The sequence below is a fragment of the Lutra lutra genome, chromosome 6 (assembly GCF_902655055.1).
Source record: "Lutra lutra chromosome 6, mLutLut1.2, whole genome shotgun sequence".
In the NCBI taxonomy this organism is placed as follows: Eukaryota; Metazoa; Chordata; class Mammalia; order Carnivora; family Mustelidae; genus Lutra; species Lutra lutra.
The window spans coordinates 33,836,239-33,864,177 of NC_062283.1; the positions used below are offsets into that span (position 1 = coordinate 33,836,239).

General features: G+C 40.7%; 1 protein-coding gene across 1 annotated transcript in view; it reads left to right on the forward strand.

Moving 5' to 3' along the window:
- The first annotated feature begins 3,312 nt into the window (after positions 1-3,312).
- The window catches only part of BLTP3A (bridge-like lipid transfer protein family member 3A), a 65,946-nt gene continuing 41,319 nt past the window's right edge, over positions 3,313-27,939 (forward strand). The window contains exon 1 of the mRNA XM_047732922.1: positions 3,313-3,635. Within this exon, the coding sequence (XP_047588878.1) occupies positions 3,592-3,635 (44 nt within the window). The 5' untranslated portion in view covers positions 3,313-3,591. The remainder of the gene's footprint in view (positions 3,636-27,939) is intronic.

Sequence of the window (27,939 nt, forward strand, 5' to 3'; positions counted from 1 at the left end):
TATCTAGAATATAAAATTGCAACTCAATGATAAAAAGACAACCCAATTTTAAAAGGGACCTGAATAGACATTTTTCCAAAGATATACAATGGTCTATAAGCCATGAAAAGATGCTCAACATCATTAGTCATTAAGGAAATATACACATATTCTTAAGCAAATATTAACAATAGAATTCAGCAATATATGAAAGTAATTATATACCATACCCAAATGAGGTTATAAGGATGCAGGCTGCTTCAGTATTTGAAAATTCATCAGGGTAATCTACCATGTTGACAAACTGAAGAAAAATCACATGAACGTGACATTCAATGCAGAAAAAGCACTTGGAAAAAATTAAATGCTTGATTTAAAACCCTCAAAAATAGGAATAGAGAACTTCCTCAACTTGATAAAGAGCATCCATAAGGAAAAACTACAATTAACTTTATACTTAATGGTGAAGAATGAATGCTTTTCCCATAAGATTGGAAACAGAGAGAGTGTAACTACTGTCATTGTAACAGCACCCCAACTGGTCTTAAGGGTTAACTTGCTTCCAGCTTATGCACTCCTTGCTTGCTGACCAAAGACCCTTGGCCTGTAGTAGAATGAACATACTCTCCTTGAGATTTGCAGACCGCTGGCCTTGAGGAGTGAAGGACCCAACTTTCCCAGAAGATAAAGTCTGACTAAATTTGAAAACAGTTGCCGCTGATGCCAGCAAATCTGTTCAGGGTCATGTCAACAAAGGACTAACCTAACTGCCTAGGCACTGTCTTCTCCTGCACATACCCCCTCTCCCTTTACCCATGACTTCCTCTTTAAAACCTTCCAGGTTGGGGCTCCTGGGTGGCTCAGATGGTTAAGCGTCTGCCTTCTGCTCAGGTCATGATCTCCAGGTCCTGGGATTGAGCCTCGTGTAGGACTCCCAGCTCAGCAGGGTGTCTGCTTCTCCTTCTCCCTCTCCCCCCTACTTGTGTTCTGTTTCCCTCTCAAATGAAAAAAAAAAAAAATCTTTTTTTTTTAAGATTTTATTTATTTATTTGACAGAGATCACAGGTAGGCAGAGAGGCAGGCAGAGTGGGGGATGGGGAAGCAGGCTCCCCACTGAGCAGGGAGCCTGATGCAGGGCTCGATCCCAGGACCCTGAGATCATGACCTGAGCCAAAGGCAGAGGCTTTAACCCCCTGAGCCACCCAGGTGCCCCGAATAAGTAAAATCTTAAAAAAAACAAACAAAAAGCCTCCCAGCTCCCCTGGGTGGGGAAGATGTTCTTTGATCTGTTAGTGCACCATCTTTCCAGGTTGCTGGCTTCCTGAATAAAGCAACCTTTCCTTTCCCACCATCACTTGTCTCCAGAGTATTGATTTTCAAGTGGTGAGCAGTTTAACCTGAGTTCAGAACCAGTTCTCAGTCTGTCACCAGTCCTGTTACACAAGGTGCCAGGAACTGTAGCCTGCTCAATAAGTCAAGAAAAGGAAATAAAAGCTTTTCATGTCAGAAAGGAGAAATGTTCTGTATACTGAGTGTATTAATGTCAATATTCTGGTTGGGATATCATACTAAAGTTTCGCAACATGGTGCCCTTGGGGGGAACTGAGTTAAGGATACAAGGGTATCTTTGTATTATTTCTTACAACCGAAAGTTAAGACACAATTATCTCAAAATATAATGTTTTAAATTTTTTTAAAAAGTATGGATTGGGCCCAAATTCCTTTTATTTTTATATGCTTTGCATTCTTAGCATTGCAGGGAAAGAAAAACACATCAATACTATTGGTTAGAGTATGAATTTTCCTATTCCACAGTCCCTAGAGGAGCCATATTTTTTTAGAACACGACTTTTTGCTTTCAACAAAAATAGCTCATTCAGGAGGCATGATGAATTGTTCAAGAAGGATGCTGAATCTGAACTTGGGCAGGTTTTGTTTTACAGAGCTGATGTCAGATATCCAATCAGTTGCTAGGAAAAGAAGCACAAAAATGCAAGAAATTGTCCCAAGTCCCTAGAGCTGACCGGTGAATTGGGAGGGAGTGATAATGGCCAATAATCCTGGCAAGAAACTTCTTTCATAAGATCTATTGGTTTCTATTATGTTTTTGATAGAGAGGTGGGCAGAGGGGCAAATAATGATGGACTGTGTAGTCTTGCTAGAGGAATTTGGGTAGTAGAGCACCCACGTTGAGGATTATTTGCTTCCCTTTTAAAAAGGTAATTTGCGAGCGGTCGGGGGCGGGGGTGGGCACCTGGGTGGTTAAGTCAGTTAAGCTTAAGCTCCAATTTTTGGTTTTGGCTCAAGTCATAATCTCAGGGTGGTGAGACTGATGCTCAGAGTGGGGTCCGCTTGAGATTCTATCTCTCCCTCAGCCCCTCCCACTTGTGCTCCCTCTCTCTCTTTCAAATAAAATGGGGGGAAAAAGGTAATTGTGGGGGAACTTCTAGTGAAAACTGAACTTACTATAAGATACACATAGATGAAGTTTGTTGATTATTTTAAACATTTAGCATTTATACAGCTGGCAATGCTTGACCCACCTCTGGAATCAGATAACAATTGTATTATGTGCATATATCAGAAGGCACCCAGATTTCCTGTAAGCCTGTCTCAATATTTTACTCAGGTTTTTTGTTGTAAGGTTCAAGTCCAGAAAACTGCCACCTTTTTCACCTTTGCCACAGGTTCTACAGGTGTCCCCAGCATATGGGTTACACTCTCAAGTGTGTGAACGACATAGGGTGGAAATAGCACTGGGCTGAGAGAAAGAACCCCTTAGTTCTCCTCCTGAGTTTCATTAAGTAGTCGTAACCTTGGGCAAGGTTTTCCAACTATTTCCTGGGCTTCGGTTCTTTATGTGTTGAGTAAACATTTGCCTATTGGTTAGCTGGGTAAGAGCGGCACAGAGATGATGACGAGGTGCTCCCTCATCAGTTTTTTAGCAAAAAGCAGCAGACCGAGACGGTTCTAAGGGCGCGTGAGGTTCTTGAGACCGCTTGTCACTCCTCAGCCTGATTTCTGGAGTAGAGTTAGCTGGTGCTCAACAATGAGTGAATGTGTGAGGGAAATGAATGAGAAATGGAAGAGGCATTACGCAGTAATCTAGCAAATTCCTGTAAAAAAATTACAAATATTGCCGCCTTTCTCCTATAGTTCAAAACGACTGCGGGAACCTCATACATTTCGGAGGGAAAGCCTTTTTGATTTCCCTGTGTAGAGAGGCAGACCGCAGAACCGTGGGACAAGAGCCCGGAGCCGACTTCCGCGCGTGCGCGCGTGCGCGCGTCCGCCCCGCCTCCCCGCCCCACGCGCCCGCCCCGCCCCTCGTCACGCGCGGCCTTCTCCCTGCGCGCGCGTCGGGCGGCTGGCGGCGCGCGATCTCCGCGTTGCTCCGGGCTGGCGGCCGCAGCGCCGCGCGGGTGGGTGGGATCGTGGCGGAGCTCCCCGCGCCGGGGCAGGGGCGGGAGAGCGCCATGGCGGCGGCGGTGGCGGCGGTGGCGGCGGCGGCGGCATCCGGTCCCCGAGCCGCGGCGAGGTGAGGGGCCGCCTCTTCACGACTGAGGAGGCCAGAGCTGCTCGCCTGCCTTCCACGCGGGCCGCGGCTCCGGCATGGCTGGGATCATTAAGAAGCAGATCCTGAAGCACCTGTCCCGGTGAGAGCGCCAGCGCCGTCCCCCAGCTGTCCCGGGGCCCTTCCTAACCCTCTTACCCCTCCTCCGTACGCCCTCCTATGGGCTGCTCTCCCGCTCCTTCGCCCGAGCTGGGACTCCTTGGCGGCCCTCGCCTCAACTCGAGCAGGACAGTCTCCGGCCCGCTTCGCCGGCCCCGACCGTTGTCACCACTCTGTTCTTCCCTCTTCCTGTGCCCTCTGGTGCAGGGTGCTTCTGCCCTTGCTGGGGTGCCCCGGGCTTTCCTCTCGACCCTTGCAATCTCCTTAAGCCTCCCGACCCTCAAGGATCTCCTGGCCGGCTGCCCCCGGCTCAGTTCCCACTCAAGTCCCTCACCGCCAAGCAGGTCACCTCGTCGTCGCTTGCACGCCTCCTCTGTCTCCCCCCACTTAGTTTTCACTACTTATTCCAGACAGGTGTTGGGGATGCCTTAATACTTTCAGCCAGCCTTTGTATCTCAAGGGGAGAGTGGTTCTAGCCTTGTACACGCTAGTGGTTTTCCGGAGGTAGGAGTAGGGGGCGGAGTCAGTCAACCGGGGACACAGGGCCCTTGCACTGCTGTATCTTACTGGTCTTCTGTTGCCTGGATGAGTGGTATGTGAGACCCTTCTGCTGCCACTGTATCCCCTTTTCTGACTGAGACTCTGGCTTGTTTACTCTTACTTTGATTTTAGACTTTAATATTTAGATTCAGATACATCTGTTGGTTAATAACCATGTTATAATGTAAAAGCAGATTGGAGGCTGGAGCTGGAAGGTGCCTTTGGACCCTTTACTAGGATTAACTTCCTAATAAATTCTTTTTCAGACCGCATTCTTCTGGGTGTTCCACGAGTTTGGTTGTTCTGTATAAAGATTTAAAAGTAGGACTAATGATTGTGAAATGGTATAGAAAAAAAATTTTTTTTGAAGATTTATTTATTTGACAGAGAGAGATCACAAGTAGGCAGAGAGGCAGGCAGAGAAAGAGGAAGGGAAGCAGGCTCCCTGCTGAGCAGAGAGCCCGATGCGGGACTCCATCCCAGGACCCTGAGATCATGACCTGAGCCAAAGGCAGCGGCTTAACCCACTGAGCCACCCAGGCGTCCTGGTATAGAAAATTTAAAGGAAAACTTAATTTCAATAAACACAGAAGCAGAGAATTTTAGGATTTAGAGATGATCTAACCTAATACAGGATTGTGTTTAAGAGCCTAACTCTTTCTGGTTTACTTTCTTCAACTGTAAAATGAGGATAATAATAGTACTCTAACTCAAAGTTGTTTTTTGTTTTTTTTTTAAGATTTTATTTATTTATTTGAGAGACAGAGCATGAATGGCGGGGAGGGCCAGTGGGAGAGGGAGAAGCAGACTACCGTCCTGAGCAGGGAGCCCCACCCAGGGGTCTATCCGAGGACCCTGAGATCATGACCTGAGCCAAAGGCAGACACTTAACTGGCTGAGCCACCCAGGCACCCCTCAAACGGTTATTTTGAGGGTTAAATATATGTAAAGACAGCACAGTGCCTAGCACGTAGTAAGTGCTCAATTAAAACATGAGCTATAGGGGTGCCTGGGTGGCTCAGCCAGTTAAGTGTCTGCCTTTGGCTCAGGTCATGATCCCAGAGTCCTGGGATCAAGGCCCACATCCGGCTCCCTGCTCCGTGGGAAACCTGCAGCTCCCTCTCCCACTCCCCCTGTGTGTGTTCCCTTGCTCCTTGTTTCTCTCTGTCAAATAAATAAATAAAATCTTGGGGGGGGGGAAACAACCCATGAGCTACAGTTATCTTTTGGGACACCACTTGTGTGACAATTTGATATAAGCCATAGACTTCTTCAGAAAAATCTGCATATGCAAACAGGTTTTTTTTTAATGTAAATTCTGGGGGAGAGTTATGAAAAGCACATGCTGAATCCTGCAAGTCATCCTGGAACTAGGTGAATAACCCCTGACTAGTTCCACTCTTTAATGTCTGAGGAAACTAAAGCCTATAGAGGACAACAACTTTCCCAAGTTGCAATGGAAGGTAATGTGGTGGAATAGAACCCAGCTTTCTTTCTTTTTTTAAGATTTTATTATTTTAAAGTAATCTCTATAACCAGCCCAGGGATTAAACTCACAGCCATGAGATCAAGAGTCACTTGTTCCACTGACTGAAACTGCCAGGAGCCCCTAGAACCCAGCTGTCTAATTCTGGTGTTTTTCCCTTTAGTGCACATATGTTCTGTGCACTCTCAATTAGTATAGAGTTTTTAAGAAAAATTTTAATAATGTATGCTGACATATTCAGTGGATCCTTAGTGAACAGAGTATCTCTTTCAGATGAAGTAGGAATAGGTATGACAGACATTGGGAGTTATGTGGTTTACTGAGGAGGACGAGGAGGAAAAGGTTATTTGGGGCTGCAATATCAGGGTTCCAGGAAAAGATCGTAGGACTTGGATCTGGTTGAGGGACAGGTCACACTCCTGCGCCTTTCTGTTTGTTTATCCTGGAAAAGTGGCCTAATCAAGTATGACATTTGTATCTCTGTATGGTCTCTGTGGTACCTACAGAAGCTGGCCTGCCTGGAGGGGAATTAGAGTTTCTGTGGGTTGCCAAATCTCATGGGGAAGGAGAAGAGAAGGTATACTGAGTTACTATGTTAAATAAACATTTGTAGGTGTTTTTAATAATGATTTGTTTATGATGACAGTGCCACTTGACCTGGAGGAGAGTGTCTTAACAGCAGGACGAGTGTCTCTCATGTCCCAGTGACTCTCATGTTTAATTTTTGGTCATGAAGTCCTGGATATTAATAGTGTTTTGTTGGAATGCATCTTCTTTATTAGTATTTTGGTAAATAAGATTTGAGGGAGGTGGTCTTCAGGATATTTCTGTTAGTCCCTGCTCCAGGCCAGGCCCTAATCTGGGCACTGGGGATTCAGCAGGGAAGAAGCGTAAACATCTTTTAAGGGCTTTATATGGTTTGGATGACTGCTGTGTAGTACACATAACTTCAATGCCTAGTATTCATTTAAATAGACCCAGGAGAAGACCTTTACTTAGAAACAAAAGTAATCATTTAAGAAGAAATCCAGAATTGATTTTTTACTACATTAGATTATTCTTGTTTTAGCTCACTTTAGTTAGTGACCTTTCGTAAGAAGAAATATGATTGATTGTCATGTAAGTCAAGGGACTATGGCTCAGGGAAAAGAGCATGGACTCTGGAGCCAGAGAAGCCTGATTCACCTTCCAGCTCTGTCACTTAATGAACAGGTCAGCCTTTTTGAGCTGGTTCTGTTATCTGTAAAAGGTGAGAATAAGGAAGAATACCATGTACCTAGCAGAATTTTTTGAGGATTGGGGATAAAGTATTTATTATAATGCCTAGCATGTAAGTAGGTAGCTATGTAAGTAGGTAGTTATGTAAAGAGTAACTATTATAACATGATCGTTGAAGTTAGGGATACTACTCTGGTATGGATTGCAGTGACCCACCTGACTGGCTCTTTTATCTTAATTATTTTTTAAAAATATTTTATGCATTCATTTGACAGAGCACAAGCAGGGGGAGCGGCAGGCAGAGGGAAAGGGAGAAGTAGGCTCCCTGAGGAGCAGGGAGCCCCATGCAGGCAGAGGATTCCAGGACTCAGGATAATGACCTGAGCTGAAGGCAGATGCCCGATTGACTGAGCCACCCAGGCGCCCCCTGACTGGCTCTTTTAGAAACCTTCCAGAATTCTTGGGATGCCTGTGTGGTTCAGTCAGTTAAGCTAAGCATCTGCCATCACCTTGAGTCATGATCCCAGGGTCCTGGGATGGAGTCTCACACTGGGCTCCATGCTCAGTGGAGCGCCTGCTTCTCCCTCTGGCCTACTGGAAGTCTTAATTATTTACTCTAAATAGCTGCAGGAAATGATTCTGAGGGACAGAGGCACAGCTGATAGACATGATAGATTTTGAAAAACATAAGTATTAGGTGAAATGCAGAAGCATACAAGATTTCATAGTCCCCTTGAAGAATAAGAGAGCCTACTGTGAACTCAGCCCTCTTAGTTCCTGATCAGTGTCTCCCCTCATTATTACTCATCCTTCTGAAGAGATCATCCTGGTCAGCCCCCAGGGGACAGTGGGGAGCTGCAGGCTGAGAGAGGACAACTTCTGGCCCAGGGTCTGTGTAGGTGAAGGTTTGTAGAAGTAGTCTCAACTTCCAGGTTTTCCTTTATACTAGACTTTGCTTATTATCACCTTTATTTCCTAAATAATTATTTTGTTCATTTTCCAGTAATGGCCAAATCATACATGTCTTTGTTTCCTTTCCACATTTTTTTGTGTTGTTTCAGAATAAAGCATTTTTTTTAACTTAGCAAATACTTAATAACCAACTGTGTAAATAAGCACTTTATAAGTCTTATAATGATGTAATTCTCAGACTAACCTTATGAGGTAGTTATTAGGCCTACTTTATAGTTGAAGAAATGACGCCCAGAGAGGTTAAGCAACTTGTGCAAAAATCATGTAGTAGTTGATGGAACTGAGATTCAAAGGTAGGTTCTCTGATTCTCTTTACTACTGGGCTGCTTTACACTTCTCATCTACTGAATTAATTTCAAATTAAATACACTCTTGTCACCAGCATCCATATGAAGAAACCGTATTGCTAGCACCTATGAAGCCCTCTTGTGTTGTCTTCTGTCGTTGTCTCTACCAAGGGGTAAACCACTGTCCTGATTTCTAACAACACAGATTAATTTTGTCTGTTTTTGTTTTATTTTATTTATTTTCATATAATGTTATTTGTTTCAGGGGTACAGGTCTGTGATTCATCAGTCTTACACAATACACAGCACTCACCATAGCACATACCCTCCCCAATGTCCATCTCCCAGCCACTCCATCCCCCCACCACCTCCCCTCCAGCAACCCTCAGTTTGTTTCTTAAGATTAAGAGTCTCTTATTGTTTGTCTCCCTCTTTTTGTTCTTTATATAAGTGGAATCATATCATATGTATGCTTCTATGTCTGGCTTCTTAACATTTTCGTGAGATTAATTTTTTTTTTTTTTTTAGATATTTATTTGACAGAGAGAGAGAGATCACACGTACACAGAGAGGCAGGCAGAGAGGCAGGCAGAGAGAGAGGGGAAAGCAGGCTCCCCGCTGAGCAGAGAGCCCGACGCGGGGCTCGAACCCTGAGATCATGACCTGAGCCGAAGGCAGAGGCTTTAACCCACTGAGCCACCCAGGTGCCCCTTGTGAGATTAATTTTTTTTAAATGAAAACTTTTTTTTAAATTTGAGAGAGAGAGATCACAAGTAGGCAGAGAGTAGGCAGAGAGAGAGGGGGAAGCAGGCTCCCTGCTGAGCAGAGAGCCTGATGTGGGGCTTGATCCCAGAACCCTGAGATCATGACCTGAGCCAAAGGCAGAGGCTCAACCCACTGAGCCACCCAGGCACCCCCATTTTTGTGAGATTAAACACTGTTGTTGCATCAAGTTGCAGATTCTGCATTTTCATTGCTGTATGGTATTCTATTATGTGACTGTACTTCAGTTTATTTATATACTTTACTATCAATGGACATTTGGTTAGTTTCCCAGTGTAGGGCCATGATGAATAGTGCTGCTAGAACATTCTAGTGTATGTCCTCTGATGAACAAATGTCCACGTATCTCTCGGGGATATGCATAGGAGTGGAATTTCTGGGTTGTAGGATATGAACATTTTAAATTGTAATAGATATTATTAAACAGTTTCCCAAAGTGTCTATACCAATTTGCATTGCCAGTGGAAGTGTTTGAGAGTTCTGGTTGCTCTACAGCCTTGCCAATACTTGGTATTTTTCATCTCTTTCATTTTAGCCATTCTGATGGATGTGTTTTTAAAAATTTTTTTACTTCATCTGAGGTAAACTAGATGGCCACTTTATTTTTGCCTATGTTTAGTTTTCAAATTCTGATCTATTTGTAAATTTTAGTCACAAGCAAATGTCAGAACATTGAAGACATCTTTTTGGAGCACTGTTCAAATTAGGTTCAATAAAAATAATTAGGATAATTTATGACTGCTAACCCATAGCATACTTTTTTTTTTTTTTTTTTAAGACTTAGTTATTTCAGAGAGAGAGAAAGAGAGAGAAAACGTGTACGGGGGTGAGGGAGAGCAGAGGGGGAGAGAATCTCAAGCAGGTATGCAACACTAGCTCGGAGCTGGATGCGGGGCTTGATCTCACAATCTATGAGATTGCAACCCATGACATCATGACATGAGGCAAAACCAAGAGTTGGGTGCTTAACTGCTTTACCAGCTGTGACACACACACACCCCTAACACTTAACATTTCTTACTTGGAATGGCTCTGAGGCTTAGTTCCCTGTCAGAATAGCAGTCATGTGCATTAAGAGAAAGGGGCTACTGTTCTTCAGGCATTTGGGTTTTTGTTAAATATTTGATCTTCAGACTACCCTGGATAATAGTTTCATTCTGTTCTGTAAGCTGGGCACCCCATTTACATACCACTTCATCTTTACTAAAGGCACTAAAATTTGAATTTCATAGCTTTTGTATTACAATCTTTACAGCTTTCCAAGGTCTTTTGTAAAACATTTTCTTGTGTCTTAAAAAGTAGCATTTAGGGGCGCCTGGGTGGCTCAGTGGGTTAAGCCGCTGCCTTCGGCTCAGGTCATGATCTCAGGGTCCTGGGATCGAGTCCCACATCGGGCTCTCTGCTCAGCAGGGAGCCTGCCTCCTCCTCCTGCCTCTCTCTGCCGGCCTCTCTGCCTACTTGTGATCTCTCTGTCAAAAAAAAAAAAAAAAAAAAAAAAAATCTTAAAAAAAAATAGCATTTAAAAGCAATAAAAATTTAAAGCAGTACTGTTGTACTGTATCTGATACACAGCAGCTTAATATATGGCTCACAATAATGAAATTACCTGCTTTGAAAAATTGATTGAGAAGGGGCGCCTGGGTGGCTCAGTGGGTTAAGCCGCTGCCTTCGGCTCAGGTCATGATCTCGGAGTCCTGGGATCGAGCCCCGCATCGGGCTCTCTGCTCAGCGGGGAGCCTGCTTCCTCCTCTCTCTCTGCCTGCCTCTCTGCCTGCTTGTGATCTCTCTGTCAAATAAAATAAAATCTTTAAAAAAAAAAAATTGATTGAGAGGCACGTCAGTGTAGCAGAAAGAACCACGACTTTGGATTCCAAAAGGTGACTGTGCATTTTGACTCTGCCACCTACAAGCTATGTATTCTGCAAGTCTTTCAGCTTCTCAAAGTTTCAGTTTACTCATCTGTAAAATGGGGGATAGTAATGGACAATGTGGTTTTGAGGATTAGAAATCATTTATAAAAGTGGTCCTGAAAAAGTATTCAGTAAACAGTGACTATTATTATTTATCTAGTATTTGTTTAAGTTACTCGAGAGAGATTGCTTTTAGTTTCTGAAGATAACACTTTTCAACATCTTTAAGATTGTGCCTAACATATCTAAAAAATTAGACCTTTGAACATTTATTTATTTGATTGCTTATTTTAAAGATTTTTTTTGTTGTTGTTTATTTGACAGAGAGACACACAGCGAAAGAGGAAACCCAAGCAGGGGGAGTGGGAGAGGGTAAAGCAGCTCTTTGCTGAGCAGGGAGCCTGATGCAGGGCTTGATCCCAGGACCCTCGGATCATGACCTGAGCCAAAGGCAGAGGCCTAATGCCTGGGACACCCAGGCGCCCAGTAGACCTTTGAATATTTAGAAATTACGTTTAACCTTGTAATTCAAAGAGGTGGAGAGGGATGTTCTTTGTATCAATGCTTAAGGAGAGAAGGGAACAAGGGCTATTTCTATTTATCTTTTTTATATCAAGGCATACTACAGAGGAAACTTTGACCTCAGCATAGGTGAAATAACTGAAATATATTCACAAGTTTGGGTCCTTAGTGGATGTACTTATACATAACCTAAGAACATAGCATAATCATATACTGTATTCTTAGAGTGAAGAAAAAAATCAGCGGTCACTTAGTTGTCTTCACCTATAAGTATGGCTTTAATCATTGAAAGAAAAGAAAATATATATTTTTTTAGATTATTTATTTATTTGAGAGAGAGAGCAGAGCAAGGAAGAGAGAACATGAGTTGGCGGGAAGGGGAAAGGGAGAAACAGGCTCCCTGCTGAGCAGGGGGCTCATCCTTGGGGAGGAGGGGGCTTCATCCCAGGACCCTAGGATCATGACCTGAGACAAGGGGAGATGCTTAACTAAGGCACCCAGGTGCCCCCCAAAAAGATTCTTTTCATCACAACTCAATTACCTACACCCTCCATAATGGCAGGGACTGTGGTCCCTTGGCTGCTTTGAAAACCAGAGAGTTTGAGGGTGCTTTGAGTGGGTGCAGGAGAAGGTGTGTGGAGTAGGAGTGCATGGCTGGAATTCAAGGACCCTTAGATGTGGGGAATGGGAATAGTAGTGGGGGGAGCAGAAGGACAAGGAAACCCAATTCACCCAGTATTATTAAGGGAACTTTTATTTTTGTGTGCTGAGGCAAGTATTTGTTACTGATGCTGATTATAGATACTAACGAATATTTTCCAGTATTAAAGCAGCATAATCAATCAGTATTTATAGCAAAGGGGAAAACTTAAGTGTAAATTAATACACATTAGAACTTAGGTAAAGGGTATGTTGTTTGTACCTTCTTGCCATAAAAATAAGGACTAGATGTACTATAAAATACTTGTTGGATTGACATTTTTTTATTTGCTCACAGCAGTGATCATTTTACATGTATACTTAGTCCTTATAGTGCCTTGGTTGTATATAGCTTGGATGTCAGCTTATCATTTAAAAAAAATTAGAACATCGATGGTGAGAAATCAGTGTATTTAAGTCTCTGACTTATGAAAGTGCTATGTTCTTTAATTTTATTTCTAAGTTTGGGGTTTGGAGTATGTATTTCAGTAGAAATAGTGTATTAAATGTCGAGTAGGTTTCCAAGTTAGCCCACTGGGGTCTTGGTTGTTAGGGAACCATTTGAAGGAGGAGTGGAGATAGAGAAGAAGGAAAAGTTTTTTCTCTCCCAATTCTTGGAGTAAGATCTTTTAGATCATTGAGATCATTGCATCTCAGCAGGACTTTTTGTGGTTGTGATTAAGGGGTGTGGCCAGCGTTTAGTTAGCGGGCTAGAGACGCCCATATCATTCAGTTTGCAGAATAATCTCACATAAAGAAGCATTGTTCTCTGTCCTTTTTGAATTTTGAATATTTGTTAGATGCATGGGTTAGTTACCCATTTAAATTATGTAAACCTAAAACCTAATTCTATTGTAATAAACACAAAATATTGTAAACTTTAAACTATAAGGAGTGTTCTAGACTGCAACTGCCATGGGGGAAGATTGTTTTGAACTTTATCAAATGTTTGTCATTATTTTAGAAAATGTTGTCACTCTTGGCAGTGCCACTTGTGGAATTGAGTCTGTTAGTGTTGAGAATCACTGACTTAGACTAAATTCTAAATCAGCTGAAGTTTGCTCTTGATACACTTTTTCTTCCCTTGATGTCTTTCCATCTCCTAAGGTCCTCCTCATGCACCCTGTTGCCCCAATTCTACCTGCAGCCCTGCTCCTCTCGCTTTTGTTCCCAATTCCCATTTCTTTAGGATATATAATTTCAGCTAAGTCAGGAGGAGAATGTAGAGAATGTATTTTTGAAGGAATTCTATTCTAATTAAACCAGTTCTAATTCAGAATATGTCCCACAGGGTCAGCTCCCCTAAGTTACTCTTAATTTCATAGCATTTGGCTCCGCAAATACTCTGGAAGTTCCCAGGTTTTTTTTGATTTTCCAAAAATTGCTTCTTTGGCAGTTGGTGTGGGGCAGGGGATTGGGCAGCCATTTATGGCATGTATGAGTCTTCTGAAAGTTGGAGAATTCCGATATATAGAAAATCCAGATAAGGATTGGTTAAATTCGTTCAAGCTGAGTGCCTCCAGCCCTCTGGTCTAGTGCTTTCTCAGGCAGAGCTGAAAACATCCACTTCCCATTCCTAAGAAAAATCTGTCTTTCATTTTCTTTTTTGTTTCCTTCTTTCTTTTCTTGAAATCTGTGGGGTTTTTTTTTTTTGTTGTTGTTGTTGTTTTTGTTTTTTTAACTTACGTGAAAGAAGGAACTGCAGTTCAGGAATACATTTCATTTGAGAAAATGTCTTAACAGAGGCTGATGTGAAATTAGAGGTCTGGCAGTGTCTTCTAAGATATCCTTTTCCTGAACCTCAGCAGAGTCCTCACTGTCTCCCTTCCTTTCAGGTGAAGTTGGTTGTGGCTCCTTAGTCCTATGAACCCACAGGAGAGGGTCCTCAGTCTCTTTGAGGAAGATGTGCTACAAGATAATTGGATGGTCAGCTGCAGGTGGTATGTCAGCCATTCTCAGATAGGAGTCTAGCCTTCCCCTCAGATAGCCCCATACCCTGGGCTGCCTTTGTGCACTGTGTTTCTGAGACCATTTATTCATTGATTCTATCAGGAAACTTTTTTACTGACCACCTGAATTGTATGCCGAGTACTAGCAACTTGAAAACAAATGAGACAGGATTCCCTTTCAGGGACTCAACTGCCTACCGCGATAAACAGACCTGTAACCAGTAAGCCCAGTAAGGCATTAAGAAGTATCTGTGGAGTCTGGGGGCCACAGATAGTCACGGCAGAAAGGTGATGCTGGGCAGAGGGAGCTGCATGAGTAATGGTACTGAGTTGAGAAACAGAAGGGGACCTTTAAGAGACTGTATATGGTTCTGTGTCACTGGAATGTAGGGTTTGAAGGTGGGACGTAGCAAAAGACAATATTGGAAAGATAGAGAGAGGCTGGATCATAGACGCCTGTATACTATGTCCAGGCATCTAGATAGGGCTCAGCTTGTTTTCTGTTGCCATTGATCTGGGTCTAAGGCAATTGAAACTCCAAACCTCTATAACTCTTTTGATTTTGTTAAAAGTGAGAGAGATGGGGGGAAGAAGTCAGAGAGATGGTAGAGTGTAGTTAAGGCTGCAAGTTCTTGAGCCATACTGCTTGGTTTTGAATCTTAGCTTGTTATGATCTTGGGCAAGTTATTTAACCTTTCTATGCTTCAGTTCTCTACTATAGAATGGAGATAATAGTTTTCATTTATATCATGGGGATATTGAGAGAAATTAATTAAAAATGTATAACAAAGTGCAGTTTAGGACATTGTCTGGAATATTAGGACGGTGTCTGGAATAAAGTAAGCAATCATTAAATGTTAGCTATTATTATTATTATTATTTTTTAAGATTTTATTTTTATTTATTTGACAGAGAGATCACAAGCAGGCAGAGAGAGAGAGGAGGAAGCAGGCTCCCCGCTGAGCAGAGAGCCCTGATGCGGGGCTCGACCCCAGGACTCTGAGATCATGACCTGAGCCGAAGGCAGCGACTTAACCCACTGAGCCACCCAGGCGCCCCAGTGTTAGCTATTATTTTAAAAATAATTTTTGTTCTCAGAGAAATATTATCCTCCTTTTTCATTTTTCCTGATTTTTTTTTAAATTTTAAAATCTTCTAGAAAGGGCTTTCAGAATATACTAATCTCTCTCTTTTTAAAAACCTGGCACTTTTTATTGTCTCTAATGGGAAGGGTGTGCCTTCTTCCTCAGCGTCACAGATAAATTTATTTCCATGTTTATATACGACACTCTTAAATCTGGTTTAAAATGTCTGGTTCATAAGAGTATTATAGTTGGTTTACAGTGTGTGGAAGAATGTGGCTCGATTGTTGGATATACCCTTTAGTTCATTCCATCTATGTGGCAGTTACCATTTATTTGCTTTGTATTATTGTCAGTAAACATTAACTGAGCGTTCTTACGCTAGACTTTGCGCCAGACACAGATCTAAGTGAAACAGTTCTAACTCTTGAGGAGTATATAGCCCTCCTTAGAGTTAGAGACCTTCGTTTTTATTTTAAGCTCTTCTTTGTTTCCTCCACAGCTACTTATACGGTTTGAACCTATTTACTTCAGTCAGTCATTGTGCTACTGTCTTAGGTGTTTGTTCATTAAATGATCTCTGTCTGGGAAACTACTCAAAGTAGTAAACATTAATTGAGCATTCTTGCTCAATTGCTAAGGCTTTTCTTTCACCAGCAGATGTGAAGCATGACTCATTTTGAACAGTCTCTGCACCCCCCTCCCCTTTTTAAATAGGCTTCATGCCCAGCATGGAGCTCAATGCAGGGCTTGAAGTCAGGACCCTGAGATCAAGACCTGAGCCAAAATCGAGAGTCGGATGCTTAACCAGCTCAGACACCCAGGTGCCTAGAGCAGTCTCTGCCTCTTAAAATAAGCAAACGTTAGGGCCAGTTCTGCTCAAAAATTAAGGACAGCCTCGCTTATGAAATCTTTTTTCCTCAGTTTCCTTCTTGAGCAAGTTTCAAAGCTCGGATAATTTATATGCCATACTTCTTTATTATTTTTTTTAAACATTTTATTTATTTATTTGAGAGAGAGACAGTGAGAGAGAGCATGAGCGAGGAGAAGGTCAGAGGGAGAAGCAGACTCCCCATGGAGCTGGGAGCCTGGTGCGGGACTCGATCCAGGGACTCCAGGATCATGACCGGAGCCGAAGGCAGTCGCTTAACCAACTGAGCCACCCAGGCGCCCCATATATGCCATACTTCTTTAAATAGTTGTTTGAGGCTATGCCATGAAGAAATATCTGTTCACATTCAGTAGTGAATGACCAGCAGTGCCTATTCTGAGCATTAGCAGCTGCAGTTTCACTTCGATGAATCCAAGAGCCCAGTTGTAAGTCTTAAAATTAGAACTGTAATACTCAGATTTCATTAATTCTACTGTTGATGTGTTTTGGGAATTGTCAAGACCTGTAAATACAAAGGAAATTAAAGGGAATATATTAGGATGACAAGGAATGTTTCTAACAAAGTGAGATTTGCCAAGACTTTGGACATGAAGTGTAGTATCTTCAGGGCTGGTTCAGGGGAGAGAATCTGGGACCCAGTCAGTATGGGAACTGAATAGTTAAAGAATTGAGAGGGAAGAGGGCAACTGTTTCTGAGTTACAGTTGGTAAGGAGCCCCCACTAAAGGAGTCCTAATTCTAGGATGTCCAGGGAAAAGGTATGTGGAAAGGACATTGGAAAAGAAGTTACAGCCGTAATTTCAAGTGGTACTCAAATGTGTTAACAGTCAATTAGATGAGGAGCCCATATGTAACATGCCTTACATGCCTAGACCCTTGCTAGTGGATTAGATTGCAAGTATTCAGTTCTAGAAGAAGACTGGCTTGGGGCACCTGGCTGGCTTAGTTGGTGTGGCATGTGACTCTTGATTTTGGGGTTGTAAGTTTAAGCCCCATGTTGGGTACAGAGATTACTTTGAAGAAGTAAATCTTAAAAAAAAAAAAAAAAAAAAAGGACTGGCTCAAATCAGACAAGGTATTAGGGCTTCAGCTAAACAAGCTAGGTATTAACAAGGCTCTGGGCTTAGGAAGGGAATTAGAATGTTCATCAGGGCTACTGTTTAAGATTAAGGAAAGAAAGCTCTCCACAGTCTCCAGAATATCAACTGGCTTCTTACTGGGATGGGAAGGTAAGGTAAAAGTGAATGCTTCAAGTCATTGACTACACAGCTACTATGGGTGTGGGAAATGTGTATGATTGGTTACAATTGTAGAGAGTGTGAATCAGTATCATGTTTGTAGAGGAAAATTTGGCAAATCTGTCAAAATGTAAAAATGTACAATTCCACTTTTATGAGGTCATCCTATAGAAGGTATCAAATAAGAAAAACCTATAAGCCTTTTAATGAAATTAGTATAAAAGAGCAATCTGTAGAGACTTTATTAAATAAATTCTAATTTTCCATATAGAAATGTTGCTTGTAGATAACTCCCCAATTATTAAAAAGTACTTAAAAATTTGACAGTGTAAAATGCCCAAGATACATTGTTCATTGAAAATAAAAGTAAGTTTTAGAAAAGTATATATAAAATAATTCTATTTTATTCTATGAATTGGAAACTCATTTTTTCCTTTATACCTATTTTTCTCTTTATACTTTTTTATATTGTTTCAATTTTTTCAATTTTTTAAAGATTATTTATTTGAGACAGAGAGAGAGAATGAGCAAGTGAGAGAAGAAGAGCAAGGGGAGGGAGAAGCTGACTCTCTGCTGAGGAGGGAGCCTGATGCCAGGCTCAATCCCAGGACCCTGGGATCATGACCTGAGCCAAAAGCAGATAGATGCTTAACCAACTGAGCCACCTAGGTGCCCCTGTTGCAATTTTTTATGATAAGCACTTCACTCATAGACCAAGAGGATGATTTATCTATTACCATCTATCATACTGAGCCAGCTATCATACTGAGGGGGTACATTTGTGTACATCTGGTCGTATGTGTTTTTGGTAACTCACATCATGGCTCGCTCTTGGAGACGATACAATACCAATGAGATCTAGTAGAAAAGAGTTCTACTTCTAATAATATAGGAGTATCTTATATTGACCTAGCCCTTTCCAAGATAACAGTTACGAACTCTGGACAGTATATAAAAAAAATAACTACTTGAAGACATTGGAGAGTGACCAAATCTGGCAGAAATCGATAGGAAATTTGAAAGATGGGAACTGTACCAGGCGTGATTCTCACTTACACAATTCTTTTGCCTGAGGATACTCCCAAGTTTGCATGGTGGGTGGTGGCTAGAATTCAAGCAAAAGTCTACAGTTTTACTAGTTTGGTGAGTTGGAGGATGGAATTCAGGACTGTAAGAGGGACTGGAGAATGAGGAGAGAAAATTAGAAAGGAGGGAGCAACAGAAGAGGGAGCCCTAAAATCTGCTTTTAAATTCTGTCCAAATCCTTGACATGCATGGGGAAAGACTTAATGGAGCCTCGAAAAGGCAGTAGTTGGAAAGCTGAATGAACTGAACAGAGGTTTAGCTGTTGCTCCTTGTGGGGGAGGCAGAGTTTGGAGTATGAATTTAGCCAAGTTAATTTCCCAGCAGAATAAAATTCACTCTTCAGAGGAAGATTGACAGAATTTAGAATTTCAATAATGTCCAATATGCAATAATAAACGACTAGATGTGCAGTGAAGGAAAATGTGACTCATTGTTGAGAATAGCAGTCAATAGAAATTGACCCCAAGAAGACTCCGATGTTGGAATTATCAAACAAGACATTAAACTTGGTAATAAAAAATGAACAGATAGAGGATCTCAGCAGAGAACTGGGAGCTATAAAAAGAACCAAATGTAAAATCTAGAACTGATTTGAAATGAAAAATTTATTAAATGGGCTTAATAGCAGATTGGAGATAAGGATTGGTGAACTTCAAAATAGAGTGGCCGGAATTATCCACTCTGAAGAAAAGAGAAAAAAGATTAAAAGACAAAAACAGACTGTCAGTAACTGTGTGACAATACTAATATATGTGTAATTAGAGTCCTAGAAGTAAAGGAGACAGAAGACATCTGGCAGATTGTATTTTCCAAAGATGGCTGCAGCAGTATCTACCATTCTACATGTTCTTTTGGCCAATAGAATCAAGTTGGAAGTGACATCCCAGCTACACAGAGCTCCAATTAACAGTCCTTGCTGAACTTGGCCTTTGAGGCATTTCAGCCCAGGAATCAACCATGTGAGTGAAGAAGCCACTAGGTGATACCAGCTCCCAGCTGTTCATGGTGTCCAGATGAGGCCCCAGAATTCATGAAACAGAATAAAGCTATCCCATTTGTCCCTTGAATGAATTTCTAATGCACAAAATCTGTGAACTTAATAAAATGCTTACTGTTTTATGGCACTAGGTTTGGAGTGATTTGTTATGCTATAGTAGAAAACTAAAACAAGATAAAACTATTTGAAGAGGGGTGCCTGGGTGGCTTAGTGGGTTGGGCCCCTGCCTTCGGCTTGGGTCATGATCTCAGGGTCCTGGGATCGAGCCCCACATCGGGCTCTCTGCTCAGTGGGGAGCCTGCTTCTTCCTCTCTTTGCCTGCCTCTCTGTCTGCTTGTTATCTCCCTGTTGAATAAATAAATAAAATCTTCAAAAAAATTTTTTTGAAGAAATAATGGCTGACAACTAAATAATAAAGACAACCCAATTTAAAAATGGACAAAAGATCTGAATAGACCTTCCTTTCTCTCTTTCGCTCCCTTCCTTCTTCCTTCTCTCTCTCTCTCTCTTTCTCTCAAAATATTTTATTTATTTATTTGACAGAGAGAGTGAGAGAGCACTCTCTCAGGGGGAGTGGCAGAAGGAGAAGTGGCCCCCCACAGAGCAGGGAGCCCAATGCAGGGCTCAATCCCAGGACCCTGGAATCATGACCTGAGCCAAAGGCAGACACTTAATGGACCGAGCCATCCAAGTGGCCCCAGACATTTCTTTAAAGAAGATGCATAAATGGCCACAAACATATGAAAAGATACTCAACATTATCAAGCCATCAGAGAAAGGCAGATCAAAATTACAATGGCTATAAGGATGACTGTAATAAAAAAAAGACAGATAATAACAGATGTTGGTGAGGATGTGGAGTAATTGGAACTCTAATTAAACACAGCTGGTAGGGCTGTAACATGGTGTAGCCACTAAGGAAAACAGCCAGGCAGTTCCTGAAAAAGTAAATTAGAGTTACCATTTTACCAGCAGTTCCATTCCTACCTAACAGAAATAAAAGCATATGTCCACACAAAAACTCATCCTTGCACGTTCATAGCAGCATTATTCATAATATCCCCCAATGGGAAACAACCCAAATGTTCATCAGCTGATGAGTAGATAAACAAAATGTGGAGTATCCATATAATGGAATACTTTCGACCATAAAAAGGAAAAGAAGTGCTGATTCCTGTCATAACATGGATGAACCTTGAGAATATGCTAAGTGAAAGAAGCTAGTCACAAGAGACCACGTTTTATATAATTCTGTTTATATTAAATGTCCAGGATAGACAAATCTATAGAGACAGAAAATAGAATAATGGTTACCAGGTTAGGGGAAATAAGGAAAATGGGGATGATAGCTGAAGGGTACAGGTTTTTTTGGAAGAGGGCTATGAAAACGTTCTAAAGTTGATTAAGCTTATGGTTGCACAACTCTGTGAGTATACTAAAAACCGTTGAATTGTATATTTTATTGTATTTATCTTATTCTATTTTTTTAAAGATTTTATTTATTTATTTGACAAGTAGAGATCACAAGTAGGCAGAGAGGTAGGCAGAGAGAGAGGAAGAAGCAGGCTCCCTGCAGAGCAGAGAGCCCAATGCGGGGCTCTATCCCAGGACCCTGGAATCATGACCTGAGCTGAAGGCAGAGGCTTTAACCCACTGAGCCACCCAGGTGCCCCTGAATTGTATATTTTAAATGAATGTGTATATGGTATGTGAATTAATTTCAGTAGGGATGTTATTAAAAAGAAATAATGGCTGAAAGTTCCAAGTTTGGTGAAAAACAGATTTATAGGGGCACCTTGGTAGCTCAGTCATTAAGCGTCTGCCTTCGGCTCAGGTCATGATCCCAGCATCCTGGGATTGAGCCCCACATCCAGCTCCCTGCTTGGCGGGAAGCCTGCTTCTGACCTCTCCCACTCTCCCTGCTTGTGTTCCTTCTCTCCCTGTGTCTCTCTCTGTCAAATAAAGTCTTTAAAAAAAACCAACAGATTTATAGAATCTAAGAAGCTCAGTCAACCTTAAGCAGGATAAATATAAAGACCGTTCCAGGTACATCACAGTCATACTGCTGAAAAACAAAAGAGAAAGAGAAAAACTTGAGAGAAGCCAGAGGAAAATGACTTATCACACAAAGGAGAACAGTGATCTAAATTAATGGCGCACTTCTCATCAATAACAACAGAGGCAAGAAGACAATGGGATGATACCTTTAAAATTCTGAAAGAAGCTCTCAACCTAGAATTCCATATCCAGCTTAAATATTTTTTAAAAATGGAAGGTAAAGGCATTTTTAGACAAATGAAAACTGAGAGAATCCTAGTTGTACAATAAGAGATAATGGCATGCCTGGGTGGCTCAGTGGGTTAAAGCCTCTTGCCTTCAGCTCAGGTCATGATCTCAGGGTCCTAGGATGGAGCCCTGCCTCAGGCTCTCTGCTCAGCAGGGAGTCTGCTTCCCTCTCTCTCTGCCTGCCTCTGCCTACTTGTGAACACTGTCTGTTAAATAAATAAAAATTTAAAAAAAAGAGATAATGAAGAAAGTTCTTCAGATTGAAGAGGAATGATAGTAGATGGGAATTGGGATCTATAGGAAAGAGAGAGGAACACTGGAAACCTAGGTGTAAGAGACTATTTTATTTTTATTTTTTTTAAGATTTTATTTATTTGTCAGAGAGAGAGGGAGAGAGAGCAAGCACAGGCGGACAGAATGGCAGGCAGAGGCAGAGGGAGAAGCAGGCTCCCCACCAAGCAAGGAGCCCGATGGGGGACTCGATCCCAGGACGCTGGGATCATGACCTGAGCCGAAGGCAGCTGCTTAACCAACTGAGCCACCCAGGCGTCCCAAGAGACTATTTTTTATTCTCAGTTTCTTTAAAAGACAAGATTTATGTTTAATACTATTTTGTAGGTCTGTGACATATGTACAGTAGCTCTCCCCTTACCATAGTTTTGCTTTCCATGATTTTGGTAACCTGTGGTCACCTGCAGTCCAGAAGTAGATTATCCTCCTGACATGTCATTAGAAGGTCAGTAGTAGCCTGACGTTGTGTCATAGTACCTACGTCAGTCACCTCACTTCAACTCATCCCGCAGGCATTTTATCATTTTACATCATCCCTAGAAGGGTGAGTACAGTAAAATAAGATATTTTGAGAGAGACCACATTCATATAATTTTTATTACAGTATATACTTATAATTGTTCTATTTTGTTATTATTGCTAATCTCTTACTGTGCCTAAATCATAAATTAAGCTTTGTCATGTATGTATTATGTTATATGTATGTATGTATATGTTATGTAAATACATAAACGTATACATGTTTATGTATTAATAGAAAAAAACCCCAGTATATATAGAATTCCATTCTATCTGCAATTTCAGGCATCCCCTGGGGGTTTTGGGATGTAGCCCTTGTGGATAAAGGGGGACTACTGTAGATGTAATATATATGACAATTTAGTCCAAAAGGTGAAGGGCAATAAATGAACTATTTTGCAAAGGTTGCTATATTCTTATGTGAAGTAGTACAGTATTAGCTGTAAGTAGATTGTGATAAGTTTACATATTGTTTCCATAGAGCAATCTCTGTCTGTCTTTCTGACACACAGGTAGAGAGATACAGCTAAAAAAACCCATAAAATAAGTTACAATGAGATACTAAAAATAATTAGGTTAACCTAAAAAGAAGGCAGTAAAGGAGGAATCGAGGGGGAAAAAAACGGATGGCACAAATAGAAAGGTAAACCAAAATCTAACCAGTATCAATAATTACATTAAATGTAAATGGATTGACCATTCCAGCATAGGTTGTCAGACTGGATGAAAAAGGGATAAACACAGATTGAAAGTGAGAAGATGATGAAAGGTACACCATGTGAACAGTAAGAGAAGAATGCTGGAGTAGCTATATTATCATCAGGCAAAATAGACTTCAAGACAAAGTTTACTGCTAGAGATAAACATTTCATAGGAAAGGGATCATTTCATCAGAAAGACACAATCATTAATGTATATGAACCTAAAAAAAGAGCTTCAGTACACGTAAAACAAGGGGGTCCTGGGTGGCTCAGTTGGTTAAGCATCTGACTCTTGATTTTGGCTCAGGTCATGGTCTCGGGGTCAGGAGATCAAGCCCCACATTAGGCTCTGCACTCAGTGGGGAGTCTGCTTGAGATTCTCTCTCTCCCTCTCCCTCTGCTCTTTCCCCATCCCCATCTCCACCTGTGTGTGCACGTGTGCACTGTCTCTCTCTCAAATGAATAAAATCTTTAAAAAGAACAGTTAAAAAAATACACATGAAACCAAACAAAAGCAGAAAATTCAACAATTAAACCAAAGAATTAAAAGCAGAAAGGGAAAAAAAAAAAAAAAAAAGAAAAAAAAATAAAAGCAGAAAAGGACAAATCCACAATTATAATTTGTTGTTTTTAATACTCCTCCCTTAGTAGTTGATAGAACAACTTGAGAAATATAAATAACGATACAGAAGATCTGGGGTGTCTGGGTGGCTCAGTTGCTTAAGCATCTGCCTTTGGCTCAGATTGTGACCCCAAGGTCCTGGGATCTAGCCTGTGTGTGGGGCTCTCTGCTCAGCAGGGAGCCTGCTTCTCCCTTTCCTTTTACCCCTCTCCCCTGCATATGCAATCTATCTCACTCTCTCAAATAAATAAAGTCTTTAAAACAAAACAAAACAAAAATACTTATTTAAAAAAATCTGAATAACATTATGCATTGCCTTGCCTAATTGACACAGAACACTATAAGTAACAACTGAAGAATGTGTTCTTTTCAAGTGCACAGGGAATGTTCACCAAAACAGACCACACTCTAAGTTATAAAATATGTCTCAATACATTTCATAATATTGAGAAGTTACATAGTGTGTTCCCTGCCTATAGCATGGAATTAAATTAAAAATCAATATCAATAATATAAATAGAAAGGCCCTGCAAATTTGGAATATTTAAAGTACATTTCTAAATAGGTCATGGTCAAAGAAAGCATTATAAAAGAAATTAGAAAATATTTCTAGCTAATTGGCAATGAAAATTCAACATATCAAAACTTGTGGGATGTAGCAGATAAAGTGAGTATTGAGAAATATATAGCTTTAAAAACTTATATTAGGGGGCGCCTGGGTGGCTCAGTGGGTTAAGCCGCTGCCTTCGGCTCAGGTCATGATCTCAGGGTCCTGGGATCGAGTCCCGCATCAGGCTCTCTGCTCAGCAGGGAGCCTGCTTCCCTCTCTCTCTCTCTCTCTCTCTGCCTGCCTCTCTGTCTACTTGTGGTCTCTCTCTGTCAAATAAATAAATAAAATCTTTAAGAAAAAAAAAAAAAACTTATATTAGGGAAAAGTTAAAAAAATCAGTGATTGAAGTTTCCAACTTAAGATGCTAGAAAAAGATGAGCAAAATAAATTCCAAGTAAGTAGAATAAAGGAAAAACAGAAATCACTGAAATTGAAAATAGGACAAAAACAGAGAAACATAATACAAAAGTTTTTTTTTTTTTTTTTTCTAAATATAAAAATTAGGGACACCTGGGTGGCTCAGTTGGTTAGGCAGCTGCCTTCGGCTCGGGTCATGATCCCAGGGTCCTGGGATCGAGTCTCACATCGGGTTCCTTGCTTGGCGGGGAGCCTGCTTCTCCCTCTGCCTCTGCCTGACACTCTGTCTGCCTCTGCTCCCACGTGCTCTCTCTCTCTCTCTAACAAATAAATAAAATCTTAAAAAAAAAAATAAATAAATATAAAAATTAACCTTTAGTGAAACTGATCAAAAAAAACAATAAATACTATGAGGAATGAAAGAGGGTATATAGATATATCTTACAGATGTCAAAAGGTACTAAGGAATGTTATGAATATCTTTGTTCAAAAAATTCAACTTAGATGAAATGCACATAATTATTTGAAAAACATAGCCTACCAGAACTGGCAATGAAACAGAAAACAGAATATGTGAGTAGCCTTATTAAAGAAATTGCATTTGTTATCAGAACCTTTTTTTTATAAAGAAAACTCCAGGTCCAGTTTTATTGATGACTTCTTTTGAACATTTAAGTAAGAAATAATGCTCATTTAACACAAATTCTTTAGAGAAATAGAGAAGGGAAACACTTCCCATCTGTTTAACATGGTAACAGAAGCCTGACAGATGTTGCAGACAACATGAATGTCTATGTAGAAATTTTATGGCTTCTTAAAAAAAAGTTATTAGAACTGATAAATTAGCTTAGCAAGGTTGCAGCATACAGGATTAATAGATAAATATCAATTTTTACAAAGATTGGAAATGAAGAAGTATAATCTTGTTATACTTCATAATAAGTATAATTCAATTCACAGATATAATTGTTTACATAGAAAATCCCAAGGAACCTACAAAATAACCACTAGAATTAATAACTGAATTTAGTAAGGTAGTAGGATACTAAGTCAATATAGGGGTGCCTGGCTGGCTCAGTCATTGGAGCGTGTGACTCTTGATCTCAGGATTGTAAGTTTGAGCCCCATGTTGGGTGTAGAGCTTACTTAAAAATAAAATCTTAAAAAAAAGTCAATATAGATATCACTTTTATTTTTATCTTCTAGCAGCAAACAACTAGAAAACATTTCAATTTCCTTTAATAATAAATAGTCCTTTACTGTACTATATATATATATATATATATATATATATGAAGAAAAGATGCATATGGAAAAGTACAGAACATTGCCTAGAGAGGTTAAAAAAGATCCAAATAAATATGCCTACAGTAATTGTATACCGTGTTCAAGGATAGGCTGACTCATTTTTGTTAGTATGTTAACTCTCCCCAAATTTAGCTATGCAATCCCAATTAGAATTTCAGCAGGTGCTTTTTTTCTTCCTCCTACAGAAAGTGGCAGGCTGATTAAAAAATTTATATGGAGGGCGCCTGGGTGGCTCAGTGGGTTAAGCCGCTGCCTTCGGCTCAGGTCATGATCTCAGGGTCCTGGGATCGAGTCCCACATCGGGCTCTCTGCTCAGCAAGAAGCCTGTTTCCCTCTCTCTCTCTCTCTGCCTGCCTCTCCGTCTACTTGTGATCTCTCTCTGTCAAATAAATAAATAAATAAAATCTTTAAAAAAAAAATTTTATATGGAAATGAAAAGGACCTAGAATGGCCAAAATAATCTTGGAGAAAAAAGCCAAATGAGGTTTATACTACACTTTCAAAACCTAAAATGAAGTTGCCATAGTAAGGCCAGTGCGGTATTGGCATAAGAATGAAGTAGATCAGCAGAATAAAATATAAAGTTCAGAAATAAGCCATTGTATATAAACTGCACCTTAAATGAAACAATTAAAAAACTTTGAAAACAAAAGTCCAGAAGGAGAGCATTTTCTTCTAAGAAAGGTGTATATCTGTTCATGTATTAAGTTTTGAGAGTAAAACCTGTTAGGGCAAACTTCTAAGACTGAATGGCGTATTCCAGCATGTTATCCAGGATGGAATAATGTTAGCTACTTTAGTGGTTGTGATGGTTTGTTTAGATGATTTAGGGACCCCGTGTTTAATCAGTGGCTTGATATGTTCTATTTTTGCTAAAAGATATACCTGTGGTGTGGCTGGGCAGTGAAAATACTTTGATATGAATTTGGGTAGGAGGCTTAGAAACCAAGGCCTGAGCTGTGATCACCTTAGTGGGAAAAGAAATGAAGGAAGTGAAGTGTATTTGCAGACATTTTTGCTCTTGTGGGGTTCAATTTCTGTGGGTCCTGAAGCAGACTGCTTATTGGAACTTATTCACTGTATTATTAACAATAAAAGTACTGAATTTCAGAGTAGAAAATTGAGTGAATGCGGAGTTGTCTCATTTCTGCCATTGACTTGTTGCAGGATTTTACCACTGGCTAGCTGGACAAGTCATTTAACTTCCTGGCCATTTGCAAATTGTAGATTCGGACTAAATGATTGTTTAAGATTCCTTCTACTCTGAAATGCTGTGAATCTGAAAGTCTAAGAATTCTCACTTCCTAACGTGGTACATTTTCACAAAGATGTCTGAGAGTCTTTCTCCGTTGTCTCTTTGGCAGATTGCAATCCCCTGGCAGAAATGAAACCTGATCAAAATCTGTTTCTCCAACTTGGTTTCATCTTAGCTTCGATGCTCTATAACAGTAACAGATGGCCAGAAAAATGTTTCCCCACATACTTGAAGTGGAATAAATAGAAGGCTTCCATTAGCCTTTTCAGCAACCCTGGAATCAGTGATACTATCCTCAATTAGGAACACAGATGCTGAGTAAAGTGGTTTCAGATCAGATCTCAGATCTGGTTTCTTTGGTTCAACGAACCTCCACAATCCTCTACAACAGGCCCTGTGGATTACCTTTTTACCTATTCTTTGTTATTACTATAAAATGCAGTCGAAATCAGTTGAGGAATTCTTACTGCGTTTTTTGAGAAGCTAATGACGTGCTATCCATCTTTTGTTGAATACTAAAAGTTAACTGATAAATGAAAAAGCAAATATATATCATTATTACTGTTAGGGGAGAATAGTCATGGTGGTCCACAGATCTGCATGTAATCTCTAGAGAGATTCTTTATTCCGATAGCCAAAATTATGTAATAAAAGGAAGTTTATCCTGTTGGGTTATTC